General features: G+C 31.3%; 1 protein-coding gene across 1 annotated transcript; it reads right to left on the reverse strand.

Moving 5' to 3' along the window:
• Positions 1–16,490: 16,490 nt before the first annotated feature.
• LOC120089153 (uncharacterized mitochondrial protein AtMg00810-like) lies at positions 16,491–16,928 on the reverse strand. The gene has a single exon (XM_039046566.1). The coding sequence runs from the start codon at positions 16,926–16,928 to the stop codon at positions 16,491–16,493; it is 438 nt and encodes a 145-aa protein (XP_038902494.1).
• Positions 16,929–17,994: the final 1,066 nt, after the last annotated feature.

Below are 17,994 nucleotides of genomic sequence, written 5' to 3' on the forward strand. Positions count from 1 at the left end.
GGTCATGGCCACATGGGAATTGTGGTCCTTCCTAACATATTGACCTATATTCAAATATTTTAAATAAAAAATAAAAAGAAAATCTTTAAATCTTTAGAGATGGAGAGAGAGAGAGAGATGACAGCCTGTTCAGCAAATACACAAGAGATAGAGAGAGAGCTTTTTCTTTTCCTTTTTTTTTTTTTTTTTTTTTTTATTATTATTTTTAAGAGGGCAAAAAGAAGTGGGCTGGACATTGAAGAGTGTTTTGCAGCCTTGTTGTTGGGGGGAGTGGGTCCAGAATAAAGAAGAAGCCTTTTTGGGTTTTTTGTATGGACCTATTTGGGCTGGGTCCACTAACTACCATCTATTTTTTTAATTAATTAAATTAAATCTATATTATTTATCTAAAATCTTTAAAATGATATATATATATATATACACACACACCAAAAAATCAGTAATTTGAATGTCCCACCTCCTATTTTTTGTTTTAGGATCTTCACGCAAATATCAATTTATATTTTTAAATTTTGGGTTGTATTAATCTAAACCCTAAATTAAGAAAGATATCGATTTAAACCTTGAACTTTGGGAGTTGTACCAATTTAAACTCCAAACTGATAATTGTATTAATTTAAATTCTCAACTTTCATAATTGTATCAACTTAAACCCTCCATTATGTTTCATTTGGATATGCTTGTGAAAGTTCAGGTTTAAATTGATATATTTAGGAAAATTCATGGTTTTAATTGATACAATTATAAAAGTTTAGGGTCTACATTGATACAATTATTAGTTTAGGATTTAAATTGATATAATTTCCAAAGTTTAGGATTTAAATTGATACAACTCTTAAATTTGGGGTTTAAATTGATATAATTTTTAGTTGGGTTTAAATTGATACAACTCTCAAAGTTTAGAGGTATAAATTGATATTTGTCATTCCATTTATAGCTTAAATTTATTTGGATATTTCGGATAATGAATTTAGTTTTTATACTTATTCTATTATAAATAAGTTCCCTAATTTATAGTGACGTTGTATTTTTGTATAATTATGTTTTGAATATACTGTATTTTTTTTTTTTTTTTTTTTTAAAAATATGGTTGGTTTGTCCATTTGCTGTTTTTTAAAATAAAAATTCAGTTGTCTATTTTTCAAAATTATGTTTTAATTTAGCTACGATTTGCTATTTTTGAGAAAAAAGAAACAGTTGTCTATTTTTTAAAATTATGTTTAGATTTAGCTTTAGGAATAATGGGCGAAAAATGGGTTTAAAAAAACTGAGAGTCTATCAAATAAAACACAATGATTGTGAAATTAATCAACTTGGAAAGGCCCTGTGTTGGCTTACATAATCTGGGCTTGGGCCTTTCTTCTTGGATTAACTAACTTTCGAAGCCCAACCTTTTTTTTTTCCTTCAAAAGAAAAATCATTCTAAATGGCCAAAATAATTATAGAGATGAAAAAAAATTAGGTTTGAAATTGCTTGATGATTGTTTTTTTTTTTTTTCCAAAAATGATTTGATATATATTGTGGAATTTCTAATATTTAGGTTTATTGAGGCGCTGAGTCACGTGCATGTATTTATGGTTTGTTTTATTTTCCTCTAAGACTAGCAAAAAAATAAAGTTTGGAAGTATTTGATGGCATACATAATGTGTTATCCCAAGGAACTTGCTTTATAATATATTTTTAATTAAATAGTGAATTTCATGAGATTATTTATATGAATCGAGATTTGGAGCATTTAAAGAAAAACAGGGAGATTTGATGAAAATAATAAGCCAATTAGGCATATTTCAAAGAGATGTTCAAGTTGAAATAGGAAGAAGTTGTGGTCAATAGACTCGAGAGGAAAGAGTTGAGACCAACGTCTCAATCCTAAAAATGTAGCAAACAAGCAATAAGACTCCTTTCTGTCAAAAAATATATGGACAGAGTAATATTAAAAAAGGAGGAAGGCTTCTTGACACGTCATCTCTAGTGTATTAATGTTTCTCTCGTGTTATCTATAAATACAGGTTTTTCTATCCAATTTTGGGGAGACATCTAACGCCTTATTTTGATTTCTATAGTTTCTAGAGATTTCAAGGACTTGATGACAAATTAATCGTTATCTTCTCTATTTTTTTTCTTTACTTTTCTCTTTTCTTTTTTGTTTTTGTTTGTAAACATTTTTCCATGAGTAGATTTTGAATTAGTTAGAGTTTTGAACCTAACTTAGATGACCAAACAGAACGCAAACAAGCAGTAGAATAAATCAAAAGTAGTAAAGAATGAACACTGGTTCGACCAATTTGGTCTTCATCTACTTTGACAACCAGCTTGAATCAATTTTATTATGAGCAAAAAAAAAAAAAAAAAAAAATTTACAATTACAGATAATCAACAATAATCACCGATATGTAATTTTAATATCTAGAGATTCGCACATAACGTCGCCTTTGAAACCGAAAATAACCCGCACACAGACCTACAGCGAACTCACGTGTCGAACCGGAACCCACCGGAACCAATGCTTGCTCAGATCGGCGAACTCACGCTGAACCGGAACCCATCAGAACTAACGCTGGCTCTGATCGGAGAACCCACGTTGAACCGAAACCGAGGCGGCCGCCCAGATTGAACCGAACTCCTACTCGATACCCACTGCGAAGAACGAGAACTTGCACGACTCTTTGTTGCTGATGTCAAAGCCAGACGGAAAAAAAAAGGTGAACGCCGACTCCTTCGGTGGTCTGTTTGTCGTGAACGACTGCTTCCCTCTCGCTTTTTTTTTTTTTTACGGCTGGCCCTCTTTTACTCAAAGAGTCTCACCAAAATTCCAACCCTAATGGAGAAGATATGTTTAATTACAAAAATGTCATTTTTTCATAATTACCAGAATGTCATTAGGCCTTTAATTTCACTAAAAATCCAATAAAACTCACTTAAATACCTTGTTATTTTCTACAAATCTCCCTCATAACAAGAATATTTAAGTGTCAAGCTGATTCTCCAATCTCCCTATCATCCAGATTTAATATTCAGCCCATCTAATAGGTATTTAAACCTATGGGCAGAAGAACCTTGGTTAACATATCTAACAAATTCTATATCCTTAGACTGTTCGTGATGAGAAGGATTCTTCACAAGATGAATAGCACTCTGGCTATCACAACGGACGATAAGAATGAACTCCTACGATAACAACTCACCAACTATCCTTTTCAACCACACTACCTTTTTCACAGCTTCACCCACTGAAATATACTCTGACTCAGTAGTAGACAAAGCAACAACTAACTGTAGAGCAATCTTCCAACTGACCACATTACTAAACAAACGAAAAATGTGACCTGATAGAGACATTCTTTTGTCAAGATCTACAGCGTAATCTGAATCTGTGAAGCCTTCGAACAGTGCTGATTTATCACAATCCCTGCTAAAACACAATGATACACTAGCACTACCTTTCAAATATTGAAGCACCCATTTAACTGCATTCCAATGCTCATTCCCAGGATTTGACATAAACCTACTTGTCATACTCAAAGCATATGCCCAAGTCAGGCCTAGTACAAATCATCAAATACATAATACTTCTAACAACATTACAATAGGGAATATTAGCCATCTCTAACCTTTCTTGTTCAGTAATAGGAGATTGAGACGAAGAAAGCCTAAAATGAGATGCTAAGGGTGTCGAAACTGCCTTACAACCAGACATATTATATTTCTCAAGCAGTTTATGCACATAACTCTCTTGCAAAATGGTTAACAAACCTTTCTCCCTCTCTCTTTTCACATCCATGCCTAGGATCCTTTTTAGTTCACCTAAATCTTTCATCTCAAATTCACTACTCAACTGTTTCTTGATATCACAAATTTCAGAATAATCTTAGATCATATCATTTACATATAGAAGTAGATAAATATATGTACCTTTCTGAGATAGTTTCCAGTACACAAAAGCATCATATGAGCTCCTCTGAAACCCCTGCTTCAGAATAAAGGTGTCAAACCTGATATACCACTGTCTCGACGATTGCTTCAGACCATAGATGGACTCTTGAAGATGACAGACCATGTCTTCCTTTCCTTTCACCTCATAGCCCTTAGGTTGAGCCATGTGGATCACTTCCTCCAATTCTCCATGAAGGAAAGCTGTGGTGACGTCCATCTATTCAACAAACATATCAAAGTGAATAGAAATAGATAAAATTAATCGAATGGATGAATGCCTCACCACCGGAGAGAAAATCTCATGAAAGTCAACTCCCTTCATTTGAGTGTAGCCCTTGGCTACCAATCTAGCCTTATACCTAGGTTTGCTGTCACCTCCTATACTTGGTTTGATTTTATAAATCCACTTTGACTAAATGAGTTCTTGATTAGGAGGCCTTGGAACCAATGACCATGTCTGATTCTTCTGCAATGAGAACAACTCTGCTTCCATAGAATCCTTCCATTGTTCCTTCGAGGCAAATACAATTGCCTCTTCAAAAGTAAGAGGCTCTGCTTCAATATTGTCAACTGCACAAGTAAGAACATAAGCAACTAAATCAACATAGTCATACCTCGTAGGAGTCTGCCTCACTCGCTGAGGCCTGTCACATGTAAGCTGATAGTTTTGTAGGTCACTGCTACTTGAGCTTTCTTCACCGAAAGCTCCCTCATCAATCAAAATCCTCTGCAATTGAGGCTGTCTACCATCAAAACTAGATAACTGATCATTGGATTCGCCTGAACTAACTGATGGTCGTGCTTTAGAATCAATTTTAACCTCTGTCTCAACCTGATCAACTGTCTGCTATTTCTGCTGCTCTTTGACATAAAATAGCATCTCTGTTTCATTAAAGGTCACATCTCCGTTGATAATACATTTATTTTTGCCTTCTTTCAAGCACCAAAGTTTATATCCTTTAACACCTTGAGGATAGCCAATAAACATACATTTCAGTGCCATCTTATTCAGCTTCCCTTCCTTAACATGAGCATAAGCTAAACATCCAAACACTTTGAGATGATCCAAACATGGAGCTTTTCCTATCCATATCTTCTGAGGAGTCTTTAGGCCTAAAGCGGAAGACAGATTCCTATTAATAAGATAACAGGCTGTTTGGGCAACTTCCCCCCAAAACTTCAAGGGTAATAAAGCATTTATCAAGAGACATCTTGTATGCTCCATAATTGTTCTGTTGAACCTCTCAACTAAACCATTATGTTGTGGAGTGTATGTAATAGTGAAATGTCTCGTAATTCCCTCAGATTTGCAAAATTTATCAAATTTTTTATTCACAAATTCTAAACTGTTGTCTGTCCTCAGATACTTTACCTTCCTGCCGGTTTGGTTCTCAACCTGCTTTTTCCATTCAAGAAATTTCCCAAAAGTTCATCCTTCTATTTCAGTGGATACATCCACACCTTCCTTGAAAAGTCATTAATGATCGACATAGTATCTCGAACCTCCTATAGAAGGTACCTTTGTAGGACCCCACAAATCTGAATGAACATAATCCAAAATTCCTTTGGTAGAATGCTTCCGTTTCCCAAACTTCACTCTGGTAGACTTTCCCATTATGCAAAGTTCACAAAATGGTAGTTCAATGTATTTAACTCCTCCAAGCAAACCTTGTTGTGAAAGAGCTTGAAGACCTCTTTCACTCACATGAGCTAGTCTGTTATGCCATAACATAGACTTATCTGTTTCTTTTTCAGATACAACAGCAGCACTACTTGAAACTATAGTACTCTCCAACACATAAAGGCCATTCCTCAAGGTCCTCTTCAGCTTAACCAAAGAACCCTTGATAACATTCAGAACTTCATTCTCAGATTTATGGGAATAACCTGCTCTATCTAATTCGCCCAGAGAAATTAGATTTCGTTTGAGTTCTAGAACATACCTTACATTTGTAAGAATTCTGATCATTTCATCATGTGTTGCAATTCGAACTATCCCAATTCCTTTTACATCACAAGCACCATTATCACTAAGCAAATCTGATCCCCCATCATTTTCCTGAAAGTCAATAAAAAAATCATGATTAGGAGTCATGTGAAACGTGCACCCTGAATCCATGATCTAAGTATTCTGAATGTCCCTACTGGACACCATCAAGACCTCTGCTGAATCATACCCATCAGTAACATTTACTGTACTAGAATCCCCTGCATGTTTGCTACTTGATGCTTCCTTGCTTTTATTCAAAGAGCATTTTTTCTTAAAGTGTCCTTCTTTATGACATAGGAAATACTTTTTGGTTTTCTCCTTTGATTTTGACTTGGATCTTGACTCTTTTCCTTTTTCGTTCTTTTTCTCACTTCTGCCTCTGGCCATGAGTAACTCTCCATCCTTGTGTTCCTTTTTAATCTCGAGGTTTCTCGTCTCAAGACATCCAACACTATATCCATGGGCAATGAATCCCATCCATATTTAATAGCTACCTTAACTTCTCGATACGATTTAGGCAAAGAATTCAGAAGAATAACTGCTTGATTTTCATCCGATATCTTCTCACCGATGTTTTGAGATCAAATATAAGCTTCTGGAATTCTTCTAGGTTCTCTTCTAAGTCTTTATTAGAGTCCATCTTATATCAAAAGAATTTCTCTTTTAGATATAATTTATTTGGCAAGGACTTAGTCAAATAAAGACTTTCTAATTTCTTCCATAACTCAACTATAGTAGTGGCCTCATCTACTAGCTTAAACACTCCATCTGACAGATACAGAATTATCGTCGAATAGGCCATCTCATCCATATCCCTTTTTTCAGCTTCTGTAATTGTTGGTGGAAGGTCATTTTCGTCTAAGATTTAGGCTACCTTTTGTTGTACTAGAATAACCCTATCTTTTTCCTCCGTAACCCAAAATCACCTTTCCCATCAAATTTAACAACTTCGAATTGTGTAGATATCGAAGCCATCTGTCAAATTAATCCCAACAAAAATTCTCCTGAACAAAAAATATGCCAGCATACTACCACACACCTTCCTTGGATTGAATGGAGCTCTGATACCACTTGTGAGAGTTTTGAACCTAACTTAGATGGCCAAACAGAATGCAAACAATCAGCAGAATAAATCAAAAGTAGTTAAGAATAAACATCAAGATATATAGTGGTTCGACCAATTTGGTTTACATCCACTTTGAGAACCAGCTTGAATCAATTTCATTATGAGCAAAAAAAAGAATTTACAATTACAGATAATAAAAAATAATCACCAATCTGTAATTTTAATATCCACTGATAGCGAGAGATCCGCACACAACGTCGCTTCTGAAACCGAGAACAACCCGTTGAACCACAACCTAAAATAAGTGCACTACCCGCCTTTGACCAACGAACCACCACATACAGACCCGCAGCGAACTCACGCGTCGGATCGAAACCCACCGAAACTGATGCTTGCTCAGATTGGCGAACCCATGCTTAACCGGAACCCACCAAAACTAACGCTTGCTCAGATCGGCAACCCACGCTGAACTGGAACCCACCGGAACTGAGGCGGCCGCTCAGATCAGACCAAACTCCTACCCGACACCCACTGCGAAGGACAAGAACCTGTGCGATTCCCTACTACTGATGTCAAAGCCAGACGAGGTGAACGATCGGCGAACCTGTGCTGCTGACGTTAAAGCCGGATGGAAAAAAAGGTGAACGCCGACTCCCTCAGTGGTCTGTTTGTCGTGAACGATTGCTTCCCTCTCGCTTTTTTTTTTTCAGACAGCTGGCCCTCTTTTTCTCAAAGAGTCTCACCAAAATTCCAGCCCTAATGGAGAATATATGTTTAATCACAAATATGCCATTTGCCCATAATTATCAGAATGTCACTTTAATTTCACCAAAAATCCAATAAAACCCACTTAAATACTTTGTTATTTTCTACAGTTAAACTTTTTGTTCTAGCTAGGGATTCATATAGCCATGAGACCTTGTTAATTAAATTTAATTTTATCTTGATTGAGTGTCTTCTTCTTCTTTTTTTTTTTTTTCCACTCAAGCATGTATGTGTTTTATGCCTATTGGCACATATATCTCGTCAAGTTGTCCCCTCCCTATCAAGGGTTTCTATTATCGAGGATTTTGTTTGAGCTAACTTGCAAAAGGACTTGTATCGTTGTGGTGTCGAGTTGGACAAACTCTAATGCTTAAGTTAGTACACAAAGTGTTTAAGCTAAGCACACAAAATATTGTTTACCCCTGACAAGGAGAGAGCAGTTTGACAAGATATGCATGCCAATATGTATGAAATGTGCATTTTTCACGTCCCGGCACACCTAGAGAGAGGTTGGAGATATACGAAAGTGTTGCATGTTCAATGGGTTATATGTATACGAAAATGGTGTACACATAACCATGTGTACAAAAGTGGTGCACATCTCAACATACATAGAGAAGGCTTGAGGTGTATAAAAGTGATGTAGGCCAAAGATTTCTGTGTATATGAAAGTGATGTACACAGAAGGAAAAAAATCTTTAAGTAACACTAGCATACAGTTTTTTGGTTCATACACACATGTGATTACATAGCTTGCTTCAATAGTAAAGTTACTTACTGAGTATTTTAATTTGTACTCATCATTTCATAAGATATTTGTTTTTAGGTAAAGGAAAGAAAGTATTGGGCATATGTTGAAGAGATTTGTGACTATGTCATGGGACTAGTTTCAATGCTTCCACTGAATTTTATGTTTTCAAGTCATTTAATGTTTAACCGAGAATAATTGAGTTTAGTATGTTTTAAATTTAAATGTTTCTTTTTAAATTTTTAGGGATCGCAAATTAAATATTTATTTTGACTTCTATTAAACGGTCTTGATTGTTTTATTTATTTAAAAACTTTTATTTTAAAATTTAAATAGTTAATTAGTTTTGGTTTTGAAATCGCATGCATGTAGTAATGACCCTTGTTAAGGATCTCAAAAAATAGAATTGATAGAATTAATAGAGTCTATGTTCTATTGTCCACTTGGTGGCATGTGCAATTAATGCTAGAGTGTCAACATAGTTGTAGTTATTGAGGTTGCAAGATTCTGACTAATTAGCTCAGCTTGGTTATTACTCCTTTGATGAAATAAAATGAGCTAAGATGGTCCAACCCATGGATCATGAGGTTGTAGTTTCCCATTTTGAGACTTGCAGACTCCTAAGAATTCGCCTCGGACCTGTTCGTAGATTTGTGGTCATCTTTCCTTAGATAACCCCCAATATATAATCTGTTAATCACAAATTTTATTATTGGTTAATGTGGTCATAATTTATGCCTTGAAAGAGGGAATTTAGACTATAACTTAATTTTTTCCATGATTATATGTTATTATTTTGTTTTGATTTATTTCTCCAAATAAATTTGGTTGATTGTATTTATAGCACTTAACTAATTTAGAACACAAAAATCTCTTAGGACAATACTGATCTTGTTATATTAAAACTTGATACTATACACTTATAAATTTATAATTTTGCATGGTTCAAAATCTTTTTACCATTATAGCTAAACTTAGCCCAAGGAAAGCAACTCAGGACAATGCATTGTAAATTATCGTAAATATGTACCTACACTTTGATTAACGACCTTTGTTCGGCCATCTGTTTGTGTATATGATATGCCAAACTTCTCTTTAGTTGTGTCCTATCTTTACCACTTGAACAAATTAACCATTTCAATCATAAGTCTTCACATGAATAGTTTTCTGTAAATTAAGCTTTTATAAAGTAGTCATTCATTAAGTTCTTGTTAGTTCATTATTTTTCATAAATGTTTCATCATGCATGTAGCATTTAAGTTTCTAACGAGTTTATTGGATGAGTTGATAATTGTCATCAATTTCTGTAGATTACATATCATTTTGTATGTAACATACAACCTTCTATTTTTTGAAAATTGCATTTTAGTTTTTGTAAGTTATTTGCAATAGACTACCTTAACTATAATGGGATATGATTGCTAATTCCTCCTAAATTGGGTAGGATAACTTGAGGCCAAGTGTGTCAAATTAACTATATTATTTGTTGCTAGTATATCAAACTAAAATTATTCAACATGAATATTTTATTCCTTATAGAAAATACTTTGCTTTTCTTATATATAGAGTAATTTGAACAAAAATGTTTAGAAACTTTTCTATCTTCTTTGCCAATATTTTATTCCTTCATGTAGAATTTGTCAGTCCCATAATATTATTCAACATGGGCCTTAGATTTAGGTCTATTATATCATTGTACTTTATATCTTTGAGATAGTTATAAATACACCAATATTTCAGTCCAAACTAATAGCATATATACTATAATGCACAAGAATTTATAAATATAGTAAAATTTAGATGAAACTCTCAAAATCTATCAATGATAGACCATATTGCTACTAGAATTATATGATTGATAGAGTCTATCACGAATAGATTTTTTACTATATTTGCAATTCTTAAAAAATATTGCTATACATTACATACTCAATTATTATATTTGTAATTACATTACATTATATTTTATTCTATTAATTCTCTATTTATTTTGAGTAATGTAACTTATTGAAGACATTTAAACTAATATTATTTAAAAAGTTAAATTACAAATTTAGTTTCGTATTATGGTTTATAATTAAAATATAATCTCTATGGTTTAATAAAACCCTTATAAATAATCCCTATGATAGAGAATATTTATGAGGATTTTAATGATTATTTGTAGGATTTTATCCATAGAGATTAAATTCTAACCTAAACTCTAAAAACTAAAATTATAATTTTTTTTTTCAAACTAAAGCGACCAAATCCGTAATTTAAACCTAACTAAAATTAATAGATGAAAACAACAAACCAACCCCATCATGATTACTGATTAGATAGTAAAATCAAACTCTTCCTGTTTTTTTTTTTTTTTTTTTTTCTAAAAAAAAACCCCACTCATATGTTACATGTTTCATTCAATTTTATTCATAATAGAGAGAAGAAGAAGAAAAAAAGGGAAACTTGAATTGGAGAAGGATTATTATTGAGTTTATGATTATTATAATTAAGCATAAACTTTATCAATCAACTTTGCAGCAAATGAAGAACTTCCAAATGCCCTTATTACATGAATACTTTCCAAGAGTATTGCAATTACTTGACATTATTGCTGATCTTGGTTTTAAGTTCAACCACTTCTTTGCCTTCTCAAAACTACTTCCTTTGATCTCCTCCTCAATATTCTCATTGCTAAACTTGTAGCTTCTCAAATACCTTTGCCTTGAATAGTTAATAATATCATTACTCCAATTTGTTTCAAACCCAAAAATTGAAGAATATGCCATCTCATCTGTCTTGTTCTTGTTTAAGCTTAGCTTTCTCAAAAACTTTGCATCTGCTTCTGCCCATTTTTGTTGCTTTGAAAGCTTTCCACTTTTGAAGCCATTTGAATCCATTATCATATCACCTTTTAAAATCTTTGAGGATCAAATCTGAGAAACAGGAGATAAGAAAAAAATTATCAGTAGGTTGATGACATTATTTCATGCATTTGAATATTGAAGGTAATTAATTAACAACCTTAAAAGAAGATTAACATAAAATGATCAATAATAATAACAAGCAGATTTTTATTTGTTTACCTTTTCTTTATATATCTTTTGAAGTTCTTGAGACTTGTTGATTGTGCTGTGAAAACTTTAGAACTTTAATTGCTTTATTATAATTTCTTTTTACCTTTTTACTTTGGCTATATGAAAAGAGTTCTTCTACTTGTGTGTATAAATTGTGAAACCTCCTTTATATAACCCAAAAGAAGACTAAATTCTTTTCCTACTCGAAGATGGATTTATTTCTAATTTTTTCGTTTTTTTTTTTAAGTTTCCTTCTCCTTCTCCAACTTATATTGCTAAAAGATTATATTCGTTATCTTTTTTTGAATTTTTGAATTTTACCAAAGAATAATAATGATTATGTTTGATTATAAACTATGATAATAGATATTAAGAAGAATATAATATTTATTGGGATAAATATAATTATTGTCTCTAATTTTGTAAGTAATTCCCACTTAATGCATTAAAAATTTTCACTCATAAAGATTTTTAAAAAAATTATCAAATTCTAAGTTTTTCCTTAACATTTTTATTTTGTTAACATGCTCACGATATTGGGAGACGACTTAAAGTATGACTATTAGATTGTATGTTGTCTCATAATGAAAGATTTTGAATTGCTAGAAAAGTTTATATTCAAAGACTAACATGTGAGTTTTTAAATTATGGTTGTGGTGGAAGTAGAAACTTTCCCCACATGTGTGCAAGGTTGTTGTTTGTTTAAAATATATTTTTACTACTTTTCTCTTTAATTAATTTATTACTACGTGCGATGCTATAACATATTTTTATAAAAGTTAATGTGATTGTATTAAATATTATTCATTATGTTGTTATTTTTTGAATTTTTTTGAATATTTTTAACCACAATTTAGTAGATAAAAATCTTAAATCTAAAACGTAATTTAAAATGTTATTTCTACCCAAATTAAAATATGGTAAAAATTTTAAATAAACTCATTAATTTTAGTTTTAATAAAATAAAATTTGGTACAAAATTCACAAATTATCTATTCAATTTTAGAGCCTTGTTTGCATCTCGAAATTATAACTCATTTTAAATTTTTTAATAATTTATTTTATTAACGGCAATCTATGTCCAGTTTGGAGATCACATAGGTTGTGATTTTCAAATCCTAAATCTCAAATCTAACACAAATTTTGATAACTAAGATAGTAATTCAATTATTTATAATTTAATAAATAAATAATACCTACATATATATAAGAGAAATTCTTAATTAAGATACTTACTTCCACTAGTAAAAAAATAAAGAGCTAAAAGAACTAAAGACATCTTAACTAAAGAAAGTAAAAAATTGAAAAAGTATCTACCTAAAGTTGAAAAATTGTAGACGATGTCTAAGAATAAGAAAAACAACACAATATTATGGGAATATTGGTGAATATATATATATACACACACGCAAAAAAAAAAAAAAAAAAAAAAAAAAAAAAAAAAAAAAAAAAAAAAAAGGAGAAAATGTTAACCAAATTAAAGCCAAAATCAAAACGTATTTAAGAAGAAAATAAAGATTTTTTTAATGACAAAAATATTGACAAAAATAGAATTGTGAAATCGTGGACGGGGTCCACGAGTTTTGAGTCAGCACATAAATCGTGTACCCATTGTGGACGGGGTACACGATTTCCTAGCCACAAATTAAGGCTAAATCTATTTTTTTTTTCATTTTTAGCGTTTTTGCAATTTTGGAGAATCTTTTACTGTAAAATTCAAATTTTCAAAGACTTATGGTAAAATAAAAACTAAATCAAATTTCTAGCCACGAATTAAAGTTAAATCTATTTTTTTCACATTATTCTGTCTTTCTTCTTTTATTTTTTTTGAGAATTTTTTGTATTTTCGAAAAATCTTTTACTGTGATATTCAATTTTTTAAAGGCTTACAGTAAAATAAAAACTGAATCAAATTTATAACTAAAGCTAAATCTATTTTTTTTCACATTTTTCTTCGACTTTTATTTTCTTCTTTTATTTTTTTTAGTAGTTTTTTGTATTTTCAAATAATCTTTTATTGTGAAATTCAAATTTTTGAAGGCTTATAAAATAAAAATTGAATCAAATTTCTAACCACGAATTAAGACTAAATCTATTTTTTTTTCACATTTTCCCCAACTTGTGTCTTCTTCTTTTATTTTTAGTGTTTTTTTTCATTTCCGAAGAATCTTTTAATGTGAAATTCAAATTTTTAAAGGTCTACGGTGAAATAAAAATCGAATCAAATTTTGAACCATGAATTACTTAAATTGAAAAGTAATAAAAAATAATAAAAATATAGAACTCGTGGATCCTGTCCATGAGTTTGGCATGGTCATATCCTGACATGGAGGTTTAACAAAAATCGTGTATTGAGTACACGATTTTGGTACTCTATTTTTGTCAATACTTTTTCCTTCCACCTTACTTTTGTAATTTTTTTCCTATGTACCTTACTTGGTCATTACTTTTAAAAAATACATTATTTTGAACTTATCCCGATAATAAAGAAAAAATACCTAATGAAAATTGAAGGCTTTATTCTTGAACAAATTTAGATCTGAAATCTTAATTTGATTTGATTTTTTTTTTTTTGAATTTAGATAACCTGATTTTTTTTCCATTTAAATTTAGAAAAAAAAACGTGAAAACCCAAATTTGATAAATTTTTTACAAAAAATTCAAATAAAACCAAAATATTATTATTATTCTATTTTTAGATAACATGATTTTTCCTTTAAATTTAGAAAAAACAAAATTTGATAGATTTTTTATAAAAAAAATCAAATAAACCCAAATTTTAAGCCAAATGCACATGTGAATGAAGGTTTAATTTGTGAAATCTTAAGTTGGTTTGATTTTTTTTTTAATTTAGGTAACATGATTTTTTTTTTCTTTTAAATTTAGAAAAAAAACGTAAGAAAAACTATATTTGATAGATTTTTAATAGGAAAATTCCAATAAATAAAGAAATCAACTAAAACCAAATTTGAAACTAAATCCACGTGAATGAAGGTTTAATTTAACCATTTATAGAATAAATTGAGATTTCAAATCTTAATTTGATTTTTTTTTACTTTTAATTTTAAGATAACATGATTTTTTCTGATAAATTCAGAAAAATGTGAAAACTAAAATTGTGAATGATAAAGTAAATTATTTAAATTGAGATTTTTTTAATTGATTCAATTGTCAAATTACCTAAGATAATCCCATAACCATCATCTAAGAGGGTACGAATGTTTCTCCCATAGCCCCTTTTAGATAATATAGAAGGTTTTTTTTTTTTTTTTTTTCTTTAAAGTAACTATTTTATTAACGTTGGAAACATTTTATTACCATTCTTTCTTTCCTTAGTGTATACACTGCTATATGGTTTGGAGAAATATAGAATACAAAAAACTTATTCTTCTCCTTTTCTTCTCATTGATTTTCTATCGCTTTCTCTAAGCAAGTTTTCTTCTAATTCAAATCCTTTTTCAACGAGTATACATCAGAGATAGGGTGTTTTGTTAACCTTCAGGAGCAACCGCGACTTATATTATTTAGCACCAAGGTTGCACTATAATCTGCTTTCAAGACAATAGTTCTTCTATAATACAAAAACGACAATCTACATTTGGTTTTTACAATTTGAAAGCAAAAACAAAATATTTTCTCCCTATTCATATGTCGATCAATAGTAGAAAGGTGCTTCCAAATCTATCAAAATTGGAATAATTGAATAGAACCAATTGCTAGTGCTAGTCTCATAAGTTCTTAATTTTCTTAGAGCTACTAGAGATTTGATTATGTTCTAACCTCCAATTTTTTCGTCAAAGGTAAAAGTACTATGGAGATTGATCCAGAAAAAATCAAAGTTGCAGATTCAATTGAATCTGGTTTGTCCAAATTTGTTTCTATCACAGATCCTCAAGATACTTTTGATTAGATCTTGACACTGGAGTCTCGAGACACTTTTGCTTCAATCAAAATTTTTTTCATGACTGTCAGGATACTGTTGACGATGAGTGTATGTTCATGGGATTCGAATAATTCCACCTCATTTAAAATTTATCAATTCAATATGTCTCGTTATTAGTCAACCTATGAAATCAGTGAAATAATGTTTATAAGCTTAATTTTCTAAAAAAAAAAAAACCACCATCAAGATCTAAATAAAGGAAATTAAATTTAATTTTTTTCACTATATATGCAAACCTAAAAAACAATGTAAATTTGCAATTAACTTAATTTTTTTGGATACCCATTACAACTTTTACTTACTATAATTATTATTTGATAACAATTTTAGTTTTTGGACAATTGATAACAAATTTCAAGTAGGAAAAGGTTTAGTCAAGAAGAAGCTAACTTTAAAATAATTAATCGAGAAAAGGGACCAATCTTTTAACAAAATGAAGGCAATAGGAGAACAAGAAAAAGAAGGCCACAGGAAAGATAATTTATGGAAGAAAAAACCCTAGCTTTTGTATATATTTATGAGAATCAGAGGCACAATATATATAAAGGTTGGGAGAAAAAATTCTTGTCCTAAACACACACAAGATAATTCCTCATGTAACAGAAAAAATAAAGAATAATTTCTTTTGTTAATATTAGGCCCTTATAACATGGGTTTACATTGAAGAAAAATAAACATAAAAAAGGCCAAATTAGTGTGCTTCCTTAACGCCTATTGAAAACCGATGGGAGGTGCAGCGGCAATAGTTAGCTTGCTTTTTAGTATGGAAAAGTTAGCAGCAGACAACGATTTGGTAAAAGCATCAGCTATTTGTTCAGATGCAGGAAGGTAAAGAATCTGAATCTTCTACTTAATATATATCAAGTTAAAATGTTTTATCTTAGAGTATAAGATTTCACAAGTAAATGTACTGCATTGAGATTATCACACCACAAAATAGGAGACTGAGATAAATCAATACAAATTCTGTTAAAAGGGAACAAATCTATACCATTTTAGTAGCCACAAGGGGAAGACACCAGTATTCGACCTCCATGCTGGAACGAGATATAATTGACTGCTTCTTGGAATCCCAAGTAACTAGATTCAGAGCAAAGAAAATACAAAACCTAGAAGTTGATTTCCAATCATCAAGATCTGATGCCCAAACAACATCAACAAAACCATAGAGCTTTAAATCAATAGTACCTTTAAGCAATAAGCCATGAGATAAAGTGCCCTTCAAATAATGCAAGATACGTTTAACCAATTGCCAGTGGAGAATAGTTGGTGAATGCATGAATTGACATGCTTTGTTAACACTATAAGAGATTTCTAGATGTGTAAGAGTAATATATTGCAAAGTAGCAACGACACTTTGATACATATGAGGATCATCAAATTTCTCACTTTGATGACCAAATGGTATAGGACCGCTTACCATAGGAGTGGCGATCAACTCAACAAACTAGGTACGATCTAATAGATAAAAAATGTACTTAGATTGAGAAAGAAATAGTACCTTCGGATGTAGGATAAGAGACCTCAATCCTAAGAAAATAGTTAAGCTGACCAAAGTCTTTCAAGGCAAAAGTGTAATGTAGAAATTGAACTAAACCATCCAATTCATGAGAGAAACTGCTCATAACAATAATATCATCATCCTAGGAAGTTCGAAACCCAAGACGATGTAAGCATGAGCATAAATCAACTTATACCAAGCATGGAAGGCTTATTTCAAGCCATAAAGAGCTTTCTTTAGATGAAAAAGCAAGGATTGAGAACCAGAGACTCTAAAACCCTGAGGTTGTTCTATGAAAACAGACTCTTACAGATGACCATGAAGAAAAATGTTATTAACATCAAGTTGATGAATAGTCCATCCTTTCATAAAAGTAAGGGTTAAGAGAATCAAAATAGTGACGGGCTTAACAACAAAACTAAATGTCCTAGTATAATCAATATAAGGAGTTTGATGAAATTCCTTGGCTACTAACCTAGCCTTATCCGAATTTCATTTAATTTGAAATACCCATTTATAACCAACAATCCTTTTATCAACAGGCTTAGGAACTACATCCAAGTCCTATTTTTCAACAAAGAATTATACTCATCTTTCATGGCTTTCTTCTAGTGAGGGTGTTTAAGAGCTTCCTTAACATAACAAGGTTCATGTTGAGTATAATCAATAAGGTAAACTTTAGGTTTGAAAATACCACATTTACTTCTAGTAATCACAGGATGTGTGGATACTATTGAAAATAAGGGAAGAACAGACGAAGACAAGGTTTACATAGAAAACCCTAGGCCAGAGAGAAAAAATCACGATAGATAAATTCTTATGAATTTGTTGCATCTACAAAGCATCACAGACTCAGAAATAAATAGACTTAGAAAAACCTTAAAATAACAGAGAGAAGTAAAAAGACTAAAACGCTCTTAGGACAAATACATCATATTTCAACACTCCCCCTCAAGTTGGGGCATAGATATCTATAAGACCTAACTTG

Source organism: Benincasa hispida, chromosome 10, assembly GCF_009727055.1.
Source record: "Benincasa hispida cultivar B227 chromosome 10, ASM972705v1, whole genome shotgun sequence".
Classification (NCBI taxonomy): Eukaryota; Viridiplantae; Streptophyta; class Magnoliopsida; order Cucurbitales; family Cucurbitaceae; genus Benincasa; species Benincasa hispida.